At 36.0% G+C, this 20,098-nt stretch overlaps 1 protein-coding gene across 3 annotated transcripts in view; it reads right to left on the reverse strand.

Moving 5' to 3' along the window:
- The window catches only part of GABRA1 (gamma-aminobutyric acid type A receptor subunit alpha1), a 61,111-nt gene that overhangs the window by 17,720 nt on the left and 23,293 nt on the right, over nucleotides 1-20,098 (reverse strand). For all 3 annotated transcript variants that reach the window (XM_045502675.1, XM_045502693.1, XM_045502684.1), the window contains 3 exons: nucleotides 15,347-15,567; nucleotides 13,024-13,106; nucleotides 5,728-5,871 (listed from right to left, as the gene is read on the reverse strand). In XM_045502675.1, the coding sequence (XP_045358631.1) occupies nucleotides 5,728-5,871; nucleotides 13,024-13,106; nucleotides 15,347-15,567 (448 nt within the window). The remainder of the gene's footprint in view (nucleotides 1-5,727; nucleotides 5,872-13,023; nucleotides 13,107-15,346; nucleotides 15,568-20,098) is intronic.

Below are 20,098 nucleotides of genomic sequence, written 5' to 3' on the forward strand. Positions count from 1 at the left end.
ATCATCTTCTGTTGTTCACAATGAACATTTTAGGAAGATTCTGAAAATAATATTATTTTGGAGGAACTATTATTCAACATATTTGTTATATAAACCATTTTGTCACTAACAAAATAAAGAAAGGAGGATTTCAAATCTTCTGAAATCATTTTCTTAAATTAAACAAAATCTAAGAAGCTTTGGCACAAAACATTTAAGTAAGGAAAAGAAAAGGCAGCAAAATCAGAATCATGTTGTAATAGTTTAAAAATAAAAGAAAAACACAACAAAAAAAATCAGTCTCCTAAATTGAATAGAGATATTCCTAAAGAATATCTCTAGACATCAAGTGCTTATGCACTAAGCATGTCAAATTCTTTTCCTCTAATTCAATAATCTAGAAGAATTGTAATTCAGATACCCTTGCATATCATGTAACCCTCAGGGAAGCTTGTAAATTAGATGTGACAATATTTCTGATACATTACCATACAAAATTAAGGAGAAGGAAGGAAAAGAAACAGGGATCTAAGTCAGAAAGCAGCTCTGAGGGTTTGTTTAGAACTGGCTTCCATTTACTTGAAGAGCAAATTCCTTGCTTAACTTTATTTGACTTCAGTTTCCTCATTTGTTCAATTAAAATGATAGTGCTTTACTTATTTCCTCGGATGCTGTGAGGATAAAATGAAATGGTAGATATGGAAGTTATTTAAAAAAAATTGAGTCACATGCATATTTATAGCATGTAGACAAAAGGATAGAAAGGTATTCTTTCCATATCTAGAAAGCAACCATTCACTTCAACAAAGTTGTAGTGAACATTAGGTCCATATAAAATTGATCCTTTCCTTTCAAGTACTCTAAGATTTGTGTTTTCTAAGTTATGTGTTTCCTAAGTTTCTATGATACCTTTTTAATGGGAACGAGGAATGAAAAATATCGAGGGAAGAATTCATATTTTAATATCTGCTCAAAGGGTTATGAAATAGAAATAAGAAAAAAAAATGGTTAGAGTTCTAGGCCACTTAGCCTCTCTAGACCCATCTCTTCATCTGAAATAAGAATAGGTTGATCAGATGACTATAGAGTCTTTTCTCCCCACCCCCAACTGCCAGGCTTTACATTTTATGGCTACAATGATTTCTCTGGAGATCATGTACTAGGTTTCATAAATGGGAGACTTGAGGCTCCTTGGATGAATGTTTAACAACACTGCTGCCTCTGGTCTGGGAAAATGGTTGTTTCCTCATTCATTATGACCCTGCAGGGTCATCCTTAAATAAAGTCATCCAGAGAAGATTTTAAGGATGTCACAATTTCTTTTGGTCTGATGTTCTAAGGATAAAAGATAGTCATTCACAAAGAAGAAATATTCATACTCAGCAAAGCTCACCTAAATTTCCTCTGATCAAATCCATCTAGTAACTTAGGTAAATATGAAGGTTTTAGTCATCACTGTGTACTTAAAAAATGCATTACATATTATTTTGTTATTGTTTTCTGGTCATATTTTCATTACACCTAATGACTAATTATTATACTTATTTAATTATTATACTTCCCTGTATAAGTCATATTTCCATGCCTCTTAATGACTACTATGATTTTTGCATGGGCTCTCCTTAAAGAATTATTTAGGAAACATAATGTGGTATAGTAGAATGAGATGGGGGCCATGTCTGTGGTCTAGTTCCAAACTGCTTTCTCTGATATGTCAAGCAGAAATGACCTCTTCTTGCCATATGGCTCTCTTGCACTAACCCTATCACTATTATTGATAGTAATATCTAATATTTATTACATAGTTTTTACATGTCAGGTGCTCTGCTAAGGAGGTCACGTGCATTTTCTCATTTCAATCTCACAGTAGCTCATGAAGTAGATCCTCTTATTATCTCCAAATAGCACAAGAGAAAAATGAACAGAGAAATGTCTTGCCAAAGGTCAGGAAGTTAATAAGTGGTAAAACCAGCATTCAAAACTTCACAGCATAATTCCAGAGCCCACACTCTTAAATCCATGATGCACCACATTATAGGATTTCACACATGTCTACATTTCCTGTTTCTAGTCATGTGGTTGAGAGCACTCTGCAGCTAGACTACCCACGTTCAAATCCCAGCTCTGCCAATGCCTTGCTCTATGACCTAAGAAGAATAGTTAAATCTCCCTGGATTCAATTATGTCCCATCTGTATAATGGTTATAGTAAGAATAATACCTATATCCTGGGATTGTTGTGATGATTTGAACAATGGCAAGTGCAGGTTAGCTACTTACATCAATCAACTATGAGCTTCTTGAAGGCAGGAATTATGTGTCCTTCATCTATCTTTTCCAGGCCCAATTACAATGTCAAACACAGTAAGTGAGCAAATGGCTGAAGGAATTAGTTAATAAATAAATTAATAACATAGGATTGTATGGGATTTGAGAGCTGACTCGTCTCATCATTTAGTGTGCCTTTAAGGTTTTTCTCTGCCAGGTGACTAGCTGTACTTCAAACTAAATCTCCAACTTAATTTCTTCTCCAAAATTTTATGGCAGACTCCAGAAAAAGATTGTGCTTTAGTGGGTTTGTACTGAATTTAAAAATCCAGGGATTGAACTGAACCTCTTATTTCCCCCCTCTTAGGTCACAGAAAAAGACCACTGAAAAAGACCACTGGTGTTCACATGTGAGTTGGCTCAGGCAAGTAGGGCAACCCCTTCTAAGAGGTGATCTATATTGCTTCTCTCCCCACAGAGAAATTTAAGGTAGAAGATGGTTTTTGTCTAATCATTCTCAATGTGTGTGCTCTTTCTTGCTATCATTCCTAGTCTTCTGGCAGAAACAGGGAGGTAACAGCACTCAGTGCCATTTTAACTTTCTGTTTTTAGGGCTCCACAAGGATATTTGAAATATGGGATGGAAGACCTTAGAAAAGATCTTTGTTTCTTCCCCCACAGAAATCTATCAGGGTGGGTTTTTGACGAGCTAAAGGGGACCCAGAAGAAGTATAGTTCAGTGACTTATCATGGAGATGAAAATGTACACCAAACTGAGCTCCTACATTGGAGAATTTGCTCACTATTTTCCTCGCCTCCCTTTCTCCCATCCCCCAAACAATATCCATTACGGAATGATAAGAAAAAACTTTTATTTGTACAGATAAACTTGCTGTTCTAGCACAGATGAGTACTTTTAATGTACTCAACTTATGAGGTCCAGCCAGCGTGGTGGTGGTAGACTAGGCCACTGCCTCTCATCTCCTATCCCCAATTTGTGCCTGTGTATTATTTCTGAATAACTAGAACGTATATAGGCTAAAGCCTGATGAGGCCAGAGAAGTCTCCGAGTTCATCAGACTAAGCCTCTCACGTTGAATACATGGGAACTGGTCATAAAGAGGGATGCAGAGACATGTCAAGGTCACTAGCACTAGAAGTAGAGTGGAGGCACACCTTCCCGTGAGTAATCCTCATGGCTTGTGTATACTTTTACTATTGAATACCTGCATGCCACTGAATTTGAATTATTGTTTCATTCACATCCCTCAGCCTCCATTCTACTGATATTAGATGGAGAATTTCTAGAGGGAAAGTCCTATGATTATTATTTTCAATGTTCTGGGCTTAAAATACTGATTATTTGGTTTCCAATAAATACAAATTAACAACATGAAAGTCAACCCCTGCAGTTACTCTTCCTTGATTATTCTAGGCTGGATACATTTCTTTTTTTATTCATTAATTCAAAATATTTAGTGTCTCCTCTGTTTTAGCTACTATAGTAAATAATAGGGATACAGAAGACAGATATGGTCCCTGCCCTCACAAAATGTTAATCACAGCACTTACCACCCATTTTGATAATTATAGTTTATATGTTTGTCTTCCTTTAGATTTCACATTCCATGACAGCAAGATCTCTGCCTTGTCTGTCATCAACTCTCCAGTGCCTGCCACAATATCCAAATAGCATTCAATTTTTAAAAGTAAACACTGCTCATGTTAGTATGTTTTCTCACTTGTGAAGAAAAAAACACATTTTCACTATTTTCCATGTTATGGAATATCTTCAAGACTATAGCAATAACTGCTACATACCATTTTGAGTATTTACTATATGTAGCACTCTGTTTAATGTTTTATATTATCTCATCTTTAATGCAAAATTATAGAATCACCACTTCTTAGAAGACACCAGAGTTTCTAATTGGATACAGGACTTTCCCAAAGTCACCAGGCTTCTATGTGGCAGGACCAAGATTTGAGTCTACCTACTTCTCACTGCAAAGTTGAAAACTTTATACTATGCCACATGTATTTTTAATGTTGGCAAAACTGAGGAGCAAGTTTCTCCATTTTTCAAAACAAGAAACATAAACATTTGAATTTACAGATTAGCCATGGTTTCTATAAAGTAAGCAAAAGGCAGATACCATTAAGCAGGAATTTTCCAATAACCAGAATAAGATATATTGACCTATTACATGAACATGTTAGAATTATCAGGGTCCTAATATAAAGCCTGAAACATAAGGAAGAAATTTTTCTTAGAAAATCAGCACTTCTACCCTTACATATTACCAAATTGCATTTTTTAGAAATTACAAATCAAAGTGAATGAACTAATTTAAAATTTTAAAGACAACTATAAACTTGTTAAGTCTTCAATAGTTGAGCATAACTAAAAGTATTAGGATTGAGGGAGGGTTAAAATCCAAACTTTATAATTTTCCAGCCTGATGATCACATTACATTTAGTCATAAAATGGATATTTATATAACTAAACTCTTAATTTCTTGAAGCAACTTTAAAAGTTTAAAGTTTTGGGTCCAGCTGCTTAATAGTTATCTGATCTAGTTCTCAGTATTCTGTTGGTAAAGCAGTTACAACACTAAGAAGAATGGTACCTCACCTACTTTTAATTCCAAAGTGAAGTGGTCAGTAATGTAATTATGTTTCTGTGGAATTTAGCTGTGGAAGATCCATCGCTGGAGACATGAATGGATAGGTTTATGTTGAAGAAATTGACTTTTGGTATCATATGTGTAGAGGTCACTGCTACAAATGCACGAAGATTCATCGAATCATGGCAATAAATTGGGCGTAGATGATATTAATAGCTAACATTTATTAAGAATTTTTTCATGGGGCACCTGGGTGGCTCAGTTGGTTAAGAGTCTGACGTAAGCTCAGGTCATGATCTTGTGGTTTGTGAGTTTGAGCCCCGTATCGGGCTATGTGCTGACAGCTCAGGGTCTGGAGCCTGCTTCAGATTCTGGGTCTCCCTCTCTTTTTGCCCCCCCCCCCACTCATGCTCTGTCTCTCTCTGTCTCTCAAAAAATAAGTAAACATTAAAAAAAATTTTAAAAAAAGATTTTTTTATGTGCCAGAAAATATCATAAGCACTCTTTATGGATTTAATTTATTTCTTCCACAATCATCAGGTAAGGTAGGAGTAAGAATTTAATCCACACATTCTTCCCCAGAAGTTCACATTCGTAAATACTCTGCCACCCTGATCACATAGAACCAGTACCTTATTTTGCCAACAAAGAAACAGAGGCCAAAAGACGTTAAATGCTGAATCCAAGGGCAAAACTCTGTAGAGTGCATACTATAAACTTGCTTAATTGGTCCTGGTTTAGCAGAATTTCTTGTTTCTATATGTGTTATTGAAGACCTTACTGAATTCTCACATTCTCACAAAAACTGCTTATATTTCTTCTGAAATATCTGGAATAATCAAATGGCACTTACCTGTACTAGATTGAACAATTCCAGAATCTACTGTTTGCCCAAGAAGGTCATACTGATTTAGGCGTGATCCATCTTCTGCTACAACCACTGAGCGTGCTGGCTCTCTGGTCCACTCATAAACAACTTCTGCTCTGGTATAGGCATCTGAAAGGAAAGAAGGGTACATGGCCCATGTGTTATGCTACTTTCATTCTCCTAATTATTTGGTGAGTCCTATCAGTTTCATATTTTCTATTGCATGGTTGCAGAGGGCAGGCCAGGAAAGGAGAGCCCATATCCCTTAGTTTAGAACACTAAAACACATTTTCCTGATTTGTTCAGTCATCTGTTCACTCTTACAACAAATGGTTATTAAGCATCTACAAAAGACAAAGTGTCTTACTGAAAATATGCTACTGAACATAACTAACAAGGTTCCCTACCGCTGTGACAGTAATGGGGACAAAAACAGATAAGCTAATAAACATATAACTTCAAGTAGTGTTAAATGCAATAAAACCATTCACAATAGGTAAGAGGGTAGAGAATGCACTTATTTTAGGTGAAAGACTCAGAGAGGGTCATTGTGGAAATGACAATTATATGCATGACAGAAATGAGAGTAGGCTATATAAGTCTTGGGGAAGAGTTTGATAGATAAATGAACAAACAATTTTTTTTCCTCTGGTGCAGGTAAAAGCGTGATATATTTGAGTAAGAACAGGAATACCAATATGGGCAGAGCTGAAGTCCATATGAGATGACATAAGGCTAGAGGTAGTAGCCTGGGTCCAGATTATGTCTGGCCAGCAGAAGGTCATGATAAATGTAAAAAGTAACACTGGAAATTTTACTGAACATCTGTTTCTAAAGGAAGTCTGATTTTACTTCTTTTTAAATTAATTCTCCTTTTAATAGATATTTACTATGACAATGATGATGTTGATGAGTGACACCATTTAGCTCATTACACTTCTCAATTGTTTTCATTTACCATATCAGTTTTAACCTAGTCATCCTTCTATATGAGAAGCTAGGTCAAAATCCTGATTCATTACTCAAGAAAGTTGGGGGAAGAATTGTACAGAATAAGTGAGAAGAAGAAGAGATTCCATAGTTTTTCTGGTGGTCACAGAACACCCACTATACATAGGGTGGAAAGATAATACACACTTTCCTCTCTTGAGATGTAGAGTGATATTAAAAGTTAAAAGACTATTAGATTAGCAAAAGCAAAGTTTCCAGGGTGATTGAGAGGCAGATATGTTGGCAAAAGTTGGCTTTACTGTAAAAGCTTTATCCCTTACCCAATTTCTGCATTAGGCACGGTAGACAAAATGCCCAGGGTCCACAATACCTTCAGGTGGACAAATAATGTTTTAATTTCTTTTAAAATCAGAAAAAAAAAGTGATCCCATTTGGGTTTTATTAATCTTTATACAAATATAGTCCTCAAGTATAAAAATTAAAAATATAAAATTATAAATCAAAGTATAGTTTTAACATACATTTTTTGAGGAATTGTTCAAAAAAGACAAATGTGCCCAGAGCCCATAAAAGTCATAATGCATCCCTGCTTTACCCATCCCCTCCCATCCCAAGGTAACCAAACTTGGGTGTGTTTTTTTTTCAAATCTTTATTTGTCCAAACTCAAATATTATGAGATATGAAGTGATCATTGCATTTTTACACACACGTGAAGCTGCCATAAAAAAGATGCGAGCCGTGCCCCTCATTCTCTGAACAAAAGCTTTTTTCTGTCTCTGGGATGAGTTTTGCAGAAGGTGCAGTCAATATTAGTATTAGTATTCTCCTAATTTTACATGGGTACCCCATCTGCTCCAGCATTACTTCTGGACAGATTGATAGTCAAGTTCAAGTATATTTTTTATCAAATTTTCCAGGAGTTTGAGAGACTATACTAGAAATTAATTTAGTGGTTATTGCTTCTTTCATAAATATGTAAGACTGATAAATGAATAGTTTTGGAGTTTGTTCTCACTGATTTTTCTTTTTTAATTGTGGCTGTCCTCATTGACTTTTTTCATGGCACTAGTCTTGTATGTATGTACGTATGTATGTACATATGTATGTATGTATATATGTGTGTGTGTATTTATTCACAGCTTTATTAAGGTATAATTGACAAAAATGTAAGACATTTAAAGTGTACAACATGAGGATTTGATATACATATGCATTGTGAAATAATTCCTACCATTGAGTTAACACATCTCATTGACTTAAAAATGTTTTGAATCATTTTAGCATTGCATTTGTTAGAGAGGAGGATTGCATTTGTTAATAGCATCTTAAACATGATTTATTTTTATAAAATCCCTCAAAGAGTGCAGAGCACATTAGTTTGAGAACCATATTGCTTATAATTTGTAGGTACCTATATTCAGTAAAATATTTTTCTGATCGTGATAAAATTTTTTAATGGGCCTTATCTAAGAAGACATATCAAGTTTATGATAACAAAGAATCATTGATTGTTAATATGGAAGGACTTTAGAGGTGATATAGCTTATCTCATTTTACAGATGATAGACCGAAGCACAGAAACTGTGAATGACTTGTTTAAGGGTGCATAGTTGTATAGTGGGAAAACCGAAGTAAGAGCATAGGATGACATCCGTTCTACTCCAGTGCTATTGATAAAGATATTCTAGGCAAAAACTGTATATTAGATGCTTAAAATCCAAGTAAGGATACTTGTTGGTCAAGTAATTAGGGATGAAACCAATTATACACTTTGTGTCATTTCATAACTAATAAAAAAAAAAAAAACTCTTGCTACCGTATTACACTAGCATTAGCAACAGTGCCTGGACTCCCTATTTTTTTGTACCTCACCATGTGTTGCCAATGGGCTGCTAATATAATTTTAGAGGAAAAGATCTGTTACCATTGACTTCTCATGTCATATAATCCATGTCTGATTCTTGCAACTTCTTAGAAACGCCATTGTGCACAAAATCTACAATAAACATGACATTGTTGTGAAAGTGGAGATTACGTATTGTTCATGTCTCTCAGTGGAAATCTCCCAAAATGCAGAGTAGATCCACATTGTGAAATGGGTGATGGGGATTAAGGAGGCCACTGTGAGGAGCACCGAGTGTTTTATGGAAGTGTGGAATGACTATATTGTACACCTGAATACATTACACTGTATGCTAACTAACTGAAATTTAAATAAAAACTTAAAAAATGGCATTTTAAGATGTAAAAGACAGATATACATAAGGCATCGTAATAGGTAATATACCTTATTTCTTCATTTCAGTATCTAGTAGAAAGTAGGTCTATGAAAACTTCCTTCCTTTGAGACTATTCAGCAAAGAGAAAAGAAGCTTAAAGAGAACCTTCAGCTATTTAGTCAAAATGTTAAGCTCAGATTTCAAATAAATGAGCAGATTACCTAAGAAAAATTTAAAATATAAGACAAAAAGTTTTGGTTGGGGTTATGAAAGAACTTTCTGGGGCTACAGCACTGGAAGCATAGACTTGGTATCAGAAGAGCAGCTACTTATAGACACTATCACTTTACATTTAGGAGCCTTCATCTCTCCATTTGTATGAAGCAGGTGCACTGAATAATTTCCAAAGTTATTTATTGTTCAGAATTCACTTACATTTCTACTTATCCCTCTCTCCTTATTTACAAAGCACTGTGCTTGATAGTCAGGGAACCATCACTTATCAAGTCCTTTCTAGATCTAGCACTTGCTTAGATATTCTTTTCAGAATATAACCTGAATCTCTTATTTTAATTTTTTAAAGGTTTATTTATATTTGAGAGAGACAGAGAGAGTGCAAGCAGTGGAAGGGCAGAGGGGGTGGGGCGGGGGCAGAGGATCCAAACTGGGCTCTGAGCTGACAATGCAAAGCCTGACGTGGGGCTCGAGCTCATCAACCATGAGATCATGATCTGAGCTGAAGTCAGAAGCTCAACCGACTAAGCCACCCAGCCACCCCTGAATCTCTTCTTTTAGTATCAAAGCCCCATTTGTATTTTCCTCAAAATGCAGTTAAAAGACGTCAGCTGGAGCATGCATGTTGTCTTCTGGTTATCTGGCCTTATGAAGAGGGCTCTATCCCCAATAAGCAAAAAATGTGATGTAACACTGACAATCAGGGTCTAATGGAGAGGGGTAAGGAAAAACATCTGCTTTTCTGAGTTTAGTTCTTATCAACATATGGATGAGGTTGCCCTGGATGCTTCATAAACATAGATTACTTAGTGTTTTACTAAATTATTACAAAATCCTCTATCTTATCTCTTGCTTATTCTCTTCTCTGACATTTTGGCAAGACATTTGCTTCAAAAACTGGGTCAAAGCAATTTTAGCACACTTTTGCCTCAGTTTCTTCATTTCAGAAGTGTGCTGACTAGGCCAGGTCAGAGAACTAACCATACAATAAATCAACCACCGTGGCTTCTCAAGCCAATGGCAGGCAATGGTAATTAGTCATGGTGCTCTCCCACTGAGCTCCAATGCTTACCTTTCAGTGTCAAGTCTTTTCTGTTTCTTTAATTCCCCACAGGCCTTAAATTGGCTATCTTTTCTGAGACTTAAACATTGAAGGGGCATTTTAAACCTGATTGTTATAATTTTTATCCATTCAATAAATATTTACTGAATGTCTCCATTATATCAGGCTCTGTGCTAGGAAATGCTGAAAAAAAAAAAAAAAAGACTGTGCTCTCATGGAGTTTACAGTCCCGAGACAATAAAAATGTCAACCAATAAATAAAACTAATAATTATTGCTGTGATACATCTAAATTAAACATGTTTTGTAATCAAGAAGACTGGCAGGACTGCATGTAAATTTAGATAAGGTCATTAGGGAAGGCCCTAGGAAATGTCATTTATACTGAGAAGTGGAAAAATAAAAGAAGCCAGTCCCATTAAGAACCAAGGGAAGAGTAACCCAAATAGAGAAAAGAGTATGTAAAAAGGCTCTGAGGTGGAAAACAGATTTTTATTTTTCTTACACAAGACACTATTTGTTTTCTACTCACTATCCATTTCCCCCTTCCTAAAATACCTCCTATTTTCTTCTTAAGTAGGCTGACAATGTGCCTACTTAAGAATATTTCTTCCCAGCCTAATTTGCAGTTAGCATGGGCAATGGGACACATCTTTGATTAATGAGATGTGAGTAAATGCCTGCTAAGATTTTAGGGAAAGCTTTTATCTTTTTGATACAGGTGTTAGTTCTTTCTTCTTTGTCCACTGTTCTTTGTTTTTAAAGCAGACGCAATGACTAGAGTTGCAGCAGCCATTTTGTGATCAGGAAGAACATCTAAGGGCATCTTAAAACATCATCCTTGTTGAGATGCTGACTAACCAATAATCAACCAACAATCACTTACCTTAATTCATCTCATATAAAAATATAAACTATTTTTTTCAGCTATACAAACTGCTTGAAAACATTCCTGACTAATATACTAAACAAGTAATTTGTTGTCCAAGACAAGGTATTTCTGAAGGTAAAAGGGGGCACTATTAGTAGTTATGCCATGATATTAGGCATAAAATAAGTATAGTCCCAGGCAAACTATAATGAATGATTTTCCTAACTATAAGATTATTTTGTGGATTAGATGAACTGATACATATTCAAATGTTTAATACACTACCTGACATACAAGTAACACATAATACATCATATTATTGTTAAAAATGAAAGTGGTAACCAAGAGAAAACATAGTAGTCCATAACTTAGAATATACATTAAATTGGGGAAAGAGTGGGGAGGGGAGGGTTACCATCAAAGGCCTGTTTGGCTGACAATTTTTTAAGTAGTTTGTCCTTGGGTTTCAGTAGGGAATTAGATTTATAAATAGAGACACTTGTCTCTCCATGAGGAGTGCTGCTAGGAGCCTGAAGGCCCTTTGCTATTTTCTTTGCTTGCTGTCTTCCTACACTACCCCTATTTTTTTTTTTCTATGAATCATATCTTCACCAAAATAGTTGCTTAGACTGTCTGTATAGTGGGAACAGAAAGCTGGTTAGGTAGTCCAGCAGTTGACTCAGTATTCGTAAGTAATTCTCCTGCAAGAAACCAGGAATACACTGGTCTCACTCACTTTCTGCGTGTGTGCTATTCAAAGCAGAAGGATAAAGGAGGACCAGAGAACCTGACTCCATTGGCCAAGGTTCTCTTGGCGCCTCTGATGTGTGCCTGCATATTTTCAAATAGCAGAAGCCCAGACAATTATCATAAAGGTATCTAGGATACCTCCAAAAGCATTAATAGACACATGGATTTCATGGTATATCCAAACAGACCTAGAAGTCTTCTAAAGACTATGATTAGGGTAAGTTCTTTTCTGGCAATATATTTTTTTTTTTTTTGGTGTAGGCTTCATTATTAAGAAAAAAGTACCATCTGTTGCTGCCACCTACCAATATTTCTATCTGATAAACAATGTGCAATATTCTTTTTAAAATTTTTTTTTTTAATTTTTTTTTTCAACGTTTTTATTTATTTTTGGGACAGAGAGAGACAGAGCATGAACGGGGGAGGGGCAGAGAGAGAGGGAGACACAGAATCGGAAACAGGCTCCAGGCTCCGAGCCATCAGCCCAGAGCCTGACGCGGGGCTCGAACCCACGGACCGCGAGATCGTGACCTGGCTGAAGTCGGACGCTTAACCGACTGCGCCACCCAGGTGCCCCTTTAAAATTTTTTTAATGTTTATTTTTGAGAGAGAGAGAGAGAGAGAGAGCGAGCAGGGGAGGGGCAGAGACATAGAGACACAGAATCCAAAGTAGTCTCCAGGCTCTGAACTGTCAGCACGGAACCCAAGGCAGGGCTCAAACTCACAAACTGTGAGATCATGACCCAAGCTGAAGTCGAACGCTTAACGAACTGAGCCACCCAGGTGCCCCACAACTTGCAATATTCTTAAGGTTAAACAAATGTCATCAATGATGCAAAATAAACATAATGATCTCCATTTATTGGAAGGAAGATATTATATTATTATATATGGGGTAAAAACATCCATACTCCTCTTGTTTTTCTATTAATACAACCTTAACAAAAGTAGAACTTTTCTAATTAATGAAATCCATTCTTTCTCATTGAGGAGATAGGGAATAATGTCTTCCTGAAATAACATTAAAAGTGAAATAAAAGATTATTACTTATAGAAAGTAATTGCAGCAAATAGCTATTTAAACTTTCTTCATGCTCTTTACATTTCTAACAGACATTATTAACCACAGCTTTCTTTACTAAAGATGTAGGTCTCTCATAAGAATAAAGAAAAATTAAAAGAAATTTACTCACAGCTTCCAAATTTTAGTGGGCAGGCATGGGCATCCATAGGGAAGTCCTCTAAATGCATTGGACACTCAGCTCTCACTGTCAGCCTTATCAATTAAAGAAAACAGCGGAAATAAACAAGAGCCCTATAGATTAGATACTTTCTGATAAGTACAAATGGTGTGTTACTAACTATAGCAAATATATTAACAAAGCAAGAGAGGCCCACACAAACTGCAGCACTATTCTGAGCTATTAATCAAAAGATCTAAAAGGAATTATTTACAACAATGACTGGATGACACCAGATTTTGTATGATGAGCAAGAATTGTTACTGTTTCCCAAGACAAGGATCATCACCTCATCCATTAAACCCAGCAAATATTTGGAGACTAAAATTAAATGTAAGCAAATAAATGCTGGTATAAGACTTGGTGGAGAAGACATGGGTGGTGAGGAAGAGCAGAGAATGCTTTCTCTCCTCAGTGCAGCTCTCCCTATCTCCTTCCATCTCCTTCCCAAAAAAGCACCAAATGCATAAACCAACAAAGGAGTAGGTAAAGGAGGAAATGTCTGCAGGCTTTTTGAGATTGACAATAACATAGAGTCTCCTTGAGATTTTGCATGTGATCTCACTATATTCTAACCATTCCATTTTCTTTACAAATCTACTGACTAATGGAAGCCAGGACTCTGCTGTGCTTCTCTTTAGTTCCTATCTTCAGAGAATATGAATTCTATTTATGTTTGAAAAAGGGTAAAGAAAAAATTTCACTGAAATATGTTTGATCTTGTTTGGTGGGAATTATGAAGGGATTTATGGTTTTTATAAAATATATTTACCCATATTATTAAGTAGCTCAAGAAATGTGGTCACTATGGCTTTATAGCCAGTAAACTCATTAAGTGATTATAATACTGACTGAAGCAAATATGAAATGGGTAAATGAATGATTAAACTCACATTTTAAAATTAAAATATTAAGGAAAGTGATAACATATTAGCAAAGGTGGTGAGAAATTTATGAGATGGGAGATACAGTCTAGTTATTGATGAAGAAAACTGAATATATCAGAAAGCATTAATTGGTAAACTTATCAGATATGCAAGTCCTGCCCTAAAAGAGTGCCAACTTGGAGGAATAAATACTGAACTTAGGCTCAAAAACAAGATATTTTACAAGGGGAGAATATTTCAAGTTTCAATTATAAATAGATCTTATTGGATGATCTGGAAAGGTCTCAACACATCTGTCCACTGATCTTCTATTTTCTTTTTTTCTTTTCTTTTCTTTTTGTGAGATTTTTTTTCATTCTTTAAGTCCTATTATACGTTTACTAGTTGATTCCAACATCTAAAATGGCTCTTGAAGCATTTTATTTTTCTTTCTTTTCCATTTGGATATTTTTGTATAAAAAGGTAGGAATTCTGGCAGCTTTCTTCAAAAGCAAAATATCACTCTATTCCCATGCTAAACAAACTCCATCAAGTCCAGGATTTTGCCTCCGTTACCTTTTCATGACAAAGGAATAATTGGACAGTCTGAATTACCAAGTACTGTTCAGATCTACAAAAACAACATTCTAACAAGTCACTTGGGTATGAAATCACTGCTTCCCTTAAGAATGAGTTCTGGACAATTTTTAATTTCTCATGAATTAGCAGTATTCTAAACATTTTTTCTTTAAAAATATTCACAACTTTTTTGATTCATGTTTCCTTCATTCAATCATGAATGAATGAATGGTATCCAGCTGCTGGATTTTCAGTAATCTCAAAATGAGGGAAATGTTTATAAAGCAGAAATACATATATATATATATATATATATATATATATATATATATAAATAGTATCATTATAAATTCTTCTAAATGTATACCTTCACATGAATCTATAGTTTTTAAGACCCTTGTGCTGTCCTAATTTTTCCCCTTCCTTTTATTCCCTCCCCCCCTCTTTTTTTAAGTAGAAAAACTTTCAGATATATACTTTGAGCTAGCTTCTAGAAATTTAATCTAGACTTTACTGGGATGCAGGAATATATGGGGTTAATAGTAGGGGAAGAATTTCCTTATACTGAATTAGAGGATGTTGGAGAGATATATCACTTAGTATACCTTATAAATTTTTTCCCATTTTATCTAATCATTTTACTTAACACCTCAATACTTGCATAATATTTCAGTCAATTTATTTCTCACAACAGAGTAATTATTAAAGTTGTAGAATAGGGCAGACAGGAAACGAGACACTCTACCATGGCCCACTGGCTTCATGATCACATATATATGGAAGAGAAAGAAGTTCAGAAAGAGACCCAAACAGAACACAGTCATCCTTACCTCATGGTATACAACAAGGTACCATCCTCTGTGATCCTCAGGAGTTTGTTGGGCATGGTCATGTTGTGTGCCACTGACTTCTTTCCATTGTGAAAAAAGGTATCTGGAGTCCAGATCTTACTTGCCATTAGGTTATTTAACCGGAGAACTGTCATGGGTCCTTTAAATTTTAATCTTTCATCCTTCCAGCTTTGACGGAAAAATACATCTATTGTATATTCCTAGGTAATTTTGGAAAATGGCAAAGAGTACACTGAGCTATATTTTGCAATGCAAATAGCTTACACAGACCATGCATAATTTCTGTAACTTTAGAAGCAAAATATGAGCTAGGTGATGTTTCCAGAAGTAAACTTGTGGTAGCCTGTACATATTGGTGGCAGGTGAATCATTGGCTGGCATAATCATTTTTTAAAACACCTAAAATGCCTGAAATATTTCTTGGTCAGAAAATTTCCACTGATTATTTCCTGAGATATGTGAAAGGAAAATCATGTCCTACTCCCTACAGCTCCACCACACCAGCACTCAAAAAAACCAGAATACAGTACACATAAAAAATAAAATTCATGTTAGAGCTTACTACATACAGGAAAATATTTAAATTAGGTTAATTCCAGTTATGAAGACCCAGCATAGTATTTGGAGCAGGGGTGGGGGTGGGGGGGTGAGGGCGGTGCTTCCATAGTTTCTGAAAATCTCAGTCAATCTCAAATCATCCACTGTGGCTTCTATGGCTGTGTTTTCCTCTCTCTTGTTCCAGCTTCTAATAAGAGTGTGAGAATCCCATATCCTTTTTGGCTAAGTAAATTTTTTTTCTTTTTCACATATAATGTGCAGAAACTTTCAATTCTCCACAACAAAGAACATTATGAGGATAAAGAATCTGTTTCACTGTTAATTGGGATCTTTGCCAAAAAAAAAAAAAAAAAAATACAGAATACGCGTGTGTGTGTGAGTGTGTGTTTGTGAGATTATGTGTGTATAAGACACATGAGGAATGTGTGAAGCTCATCATCATTCACAGCCAGGGAATCTATTTATTTGAATAAACACAGCATTCCTTATGGCAATACCCAGAGACAAACATCTGCTAATCTGAAAACAAGCAATGTGACTTACCAGCTCCTAAAATTGAAAAGGGTAATATCCATCTTCCTTGCAGCACTTGCTACACTGACACTAAATTTCGAACTTAATGGTTTGAAATAAAGATTACCACATTCTCCATTAATCTTAGCTTGCTCCAAACTGGAAGAAAGACTAACTTGAAAACATCATGGTACATTTTCTTAATCCCCTAAACCTCAATGCATCAGAAAGCTGTCGTTGTTGTTGTTGTTTTTAATCTTATACATATAATCTTAAAACATGCAGAATATATAATGTCTGTGTATAGACATTTTGTGCATGAATTTAACCACCTGTCTCTTTCTCAGGGTTTAAGTAAGATTGGGTAAAGACTGAATAAAGGTTTATGCTTCGGCCACATGTTTGGCATTGCTGAGCTCTTACTGATCAAGTAGCTAACAATTACTACTGCATAGTTTACAGTGTGTCAGGCATAGTGTTAAATGCTGATTGAGACAGCAACAAGGAAGTGTGACATAATGCCAGTTTATTTTTGTGGGCAAGAGAAAATACCTTGATTTTTGCTTAGGTTTTCCTGTGTCCGGAAGTGTGAGGTGAAAAAGCACTGAGACACATGACATAGGAATTTACTCACCAAGAAACATTTGTTAAGCATCTTTTAATTTAGCAGAGGGAGAAGCTGTTTAGATTTGGATGCTGTAAGGGAAACTCATGTAGTGCGATGGGCTTGGAAAGGCATTTTCCATGAGGAGAGAAATGGGGAGGGAGCCTATGGGCTACGTGGGGAAGTGATACAGAGTAGCAGTGCTTACCCTGAAAGCAAATGGAAGGATTTACCCTGAGCTGTGTTTGTTCTCATCTCTGGACAACAGACAGGCGTATGAGATAGGGACATGATAATGATGATATTTCTATTACTCAGGAATCAGCCACATAAGCTCTATTTTCTGTCCAACTGAACTACTTTAACCTGTCAAACAGTAGAGGGAATAGTCACTTGTAAATCAAGATTTCAAGGATGCCTAAACTGACCATATTCCCATGAATCCAACCACTTTGCTTGTTTACTCACTCCAAGGAGATCTTTGAAAATGAAATGTTAAATATTTTAAAAACCTTAAAATGTATTTATTATCAAATCTTTAACAAGCTCTATCCCAAAGTCAATGATTCCAAAAAATTATGTCAAAACTTGCCAAATTGCTTTTTTTACGTATTTGTCATGTTTACAACCAGCTTTACTTACCTGTGCTAATGGCAGACATTGAAATGCCCAAATTCATTTATGAAATTCTCCCTTCAAATACCGTACTGGTGGCACAAACAGGCACACACACACAGAAAATTAACTGGATAAGCTTGATTCCCACGTTCCCTTCAGTTCGAAGTAGAAATGAAAACTGAAATAAAAGCACTTGATAATGATCAAAACCCATCTAATCAAGAGTGTAAATATTTGGTTTCTCATTTTCTATGAAAGGCCCTGCAATGTTGCCATGGGAGCGGCAGATGGCTCTTGTCATGACCTAACCCTCAGGGTCAGAGTTCATTAGGCCAGGATGGGCCAGAGCTTTCTTCAGGAAGCTGGAACAAGAGAGAGTAAATAGACCCATACATAGCATGATGGTTATGGATATAAGTTCCAAACTTGCTAATTAGAACTGAATTGTCTGTCTTCCAGATATATGACTTTAGGTCATTTTCTTGGCTTTCTAAACTCCAGTTTTTTGACCTAGAAAGTGGGGATCATGGCAGTACTGATTTCACTGGCCTATTGTGAGAAGCGAGTTAATGCAAGTGAATAGCTTGCAAGAATGTCTGAAACATAGGAAGTTCTCAGTAAACATTGGAAGTTATTTGTCTCCCATTTTTTTTTTGTTTGTTTGTTTCTAATCAACACAGATTTAGACTAGAGTTCAATGTCACTGGGAATGAAAAAGTGCTATTTGTTTGGACAGGTAGCAGGATAGGAAACCTGAGGAAAGTGAGGTGGTCATAACTAAGCAAAGAAAAATCAGAAGGCACAAGAAAAGACTCTAGAGAAGACCGTCTGAACAAAGAGGAAGCTCTGGTGAAGAATCTGTTCAAGGTCCGGTGTTCCAGTCCCCACCATCCAAGTGAAAAGTCTCTCCAAGTGACCCTGTTCAATACAGTGGTCCCTGTAGAATTTGAGTCTTATTCTGAAGACTGGGATAAAACATCCGATATGTTTCTAAATAAATATTGTGTGGAAGTGTTCCCACTCGCACCAGCTATTACCATCTGTGTGTGCTCTGACTTCGTACATTTTAAGCACCATGGAAAACAGGGCTCTGTGATTGTGCTGCCTAGATATTTCTGTCAGAACCTAGTGCCCTGGGAATGTGCTGTTTGATTGCCAATTAATGGTTTTTAAAATAAAGCTAAGGAGTTGTCCTAATTTTGTTTTCTATTCCAGATGAAGTCAGATGCCTTGGGAGCAGCAGAGTCTCTAGGGACACAGAGCCTGAGTTCAAGTTGCTACCTAGATAGGTCACTTTCCTCCTCTGGAAAATGTGGATAATTATAATAATACGTAGGTAAAATACACAGTATGAGTTACTAGATGAAATATGATCTATAAAACTGTTAGCATGGTGCCTCACATATTATAAACATTCAATAGTGTTTATTACTAATTACATATTTTAGTAATTCTTATTTTAAAAACTATGAAGTTTTTCTGGTCTTGAAAAATAGCTTTGCCATTTGGCCTTCTAACTTTAATAGCCTCTAAATCATACTTTACTGCTCTTTATGCATAATTCTCCCATAATGTGGTTTAAAGTTTTGTTTGTTTGTTTGTTTATTTACTTATTTTGAAAGAGAGAGAGCAAAAGAGGGGCAGAGAGAGAAGAGAGAGAGAGAATCCCAAGTAGGCTCAGCACTATCAGTGCAGAGCCCAGTTGGGGCTCGATCCCACGAACCGAACTGTGTTATCATGACCTGAGCCGAAGTCAAGAGTCACGCTTAACTGACTGAGCCACCAAGGCCCCCCTCCCATAATGTGGTTTAAATAAGTAATCTTCCCAAATGAATTGGCCAGGTATAATTTCCACTAGCCACTTAGCATATCAGTTGTAGACCTGACTAATTTGGTCCTTTGACAGAACAATTCAAACATCGTCTGGTTCTGGAATTTTAGGCAATAAGAAGTATAACTGGCTTAGACACTCTGTTCCTTCTTCCTATCTGATATATGACAAAGGCCATGTATGAAAAGTAACTCATGATAATCATAGGGTTAATGCATGTACCTTTAGTCCAAGACAAAAACAGACAAACAAACAAACAAACAAACAACTGTGGTTCCTTAAATAACAATCTAAACCGATGACTCAAAAGTATATCAAATATTTTCAAGAGAAGTTTTTGACTGCATATACCTTTACTTGAACACTGTCCCTTAACAACTCCTATTGGGCATCTACTCTATGTGAGGCATTATGAAAGATGCCAGAGATAGAGAATATTCATTTTTCATTATGATGATGATAATGATAATAATGAGGAGGAGGAGGAGGAATAATATCATTATTAGTGTATGATGTTTGTAATGCTTCATCCCCTCTCAATGTTTCCACTGATGAGAAGAGAGCTTCAGCAGTGCAAAATCTTCTGAATGCTCCCCATTCCCTCATA

The sequence above is a fragment of the Leopardus geoffroyi genome, chromosome A1 (assembly GCF_018350155.1).
Source record: "Leopardus geoffroyi isolate Oge1 chromosome A1, O.geoffroyi_Oge1_pat1.0, whole genome shotgun sequence".
Classification (NCBI taxonomy): Eukaryota; Metazoa; Chordata; class Mammalia; order Carnivora; family Felidae; genus Leopardus; species Leopardus geoffroyi.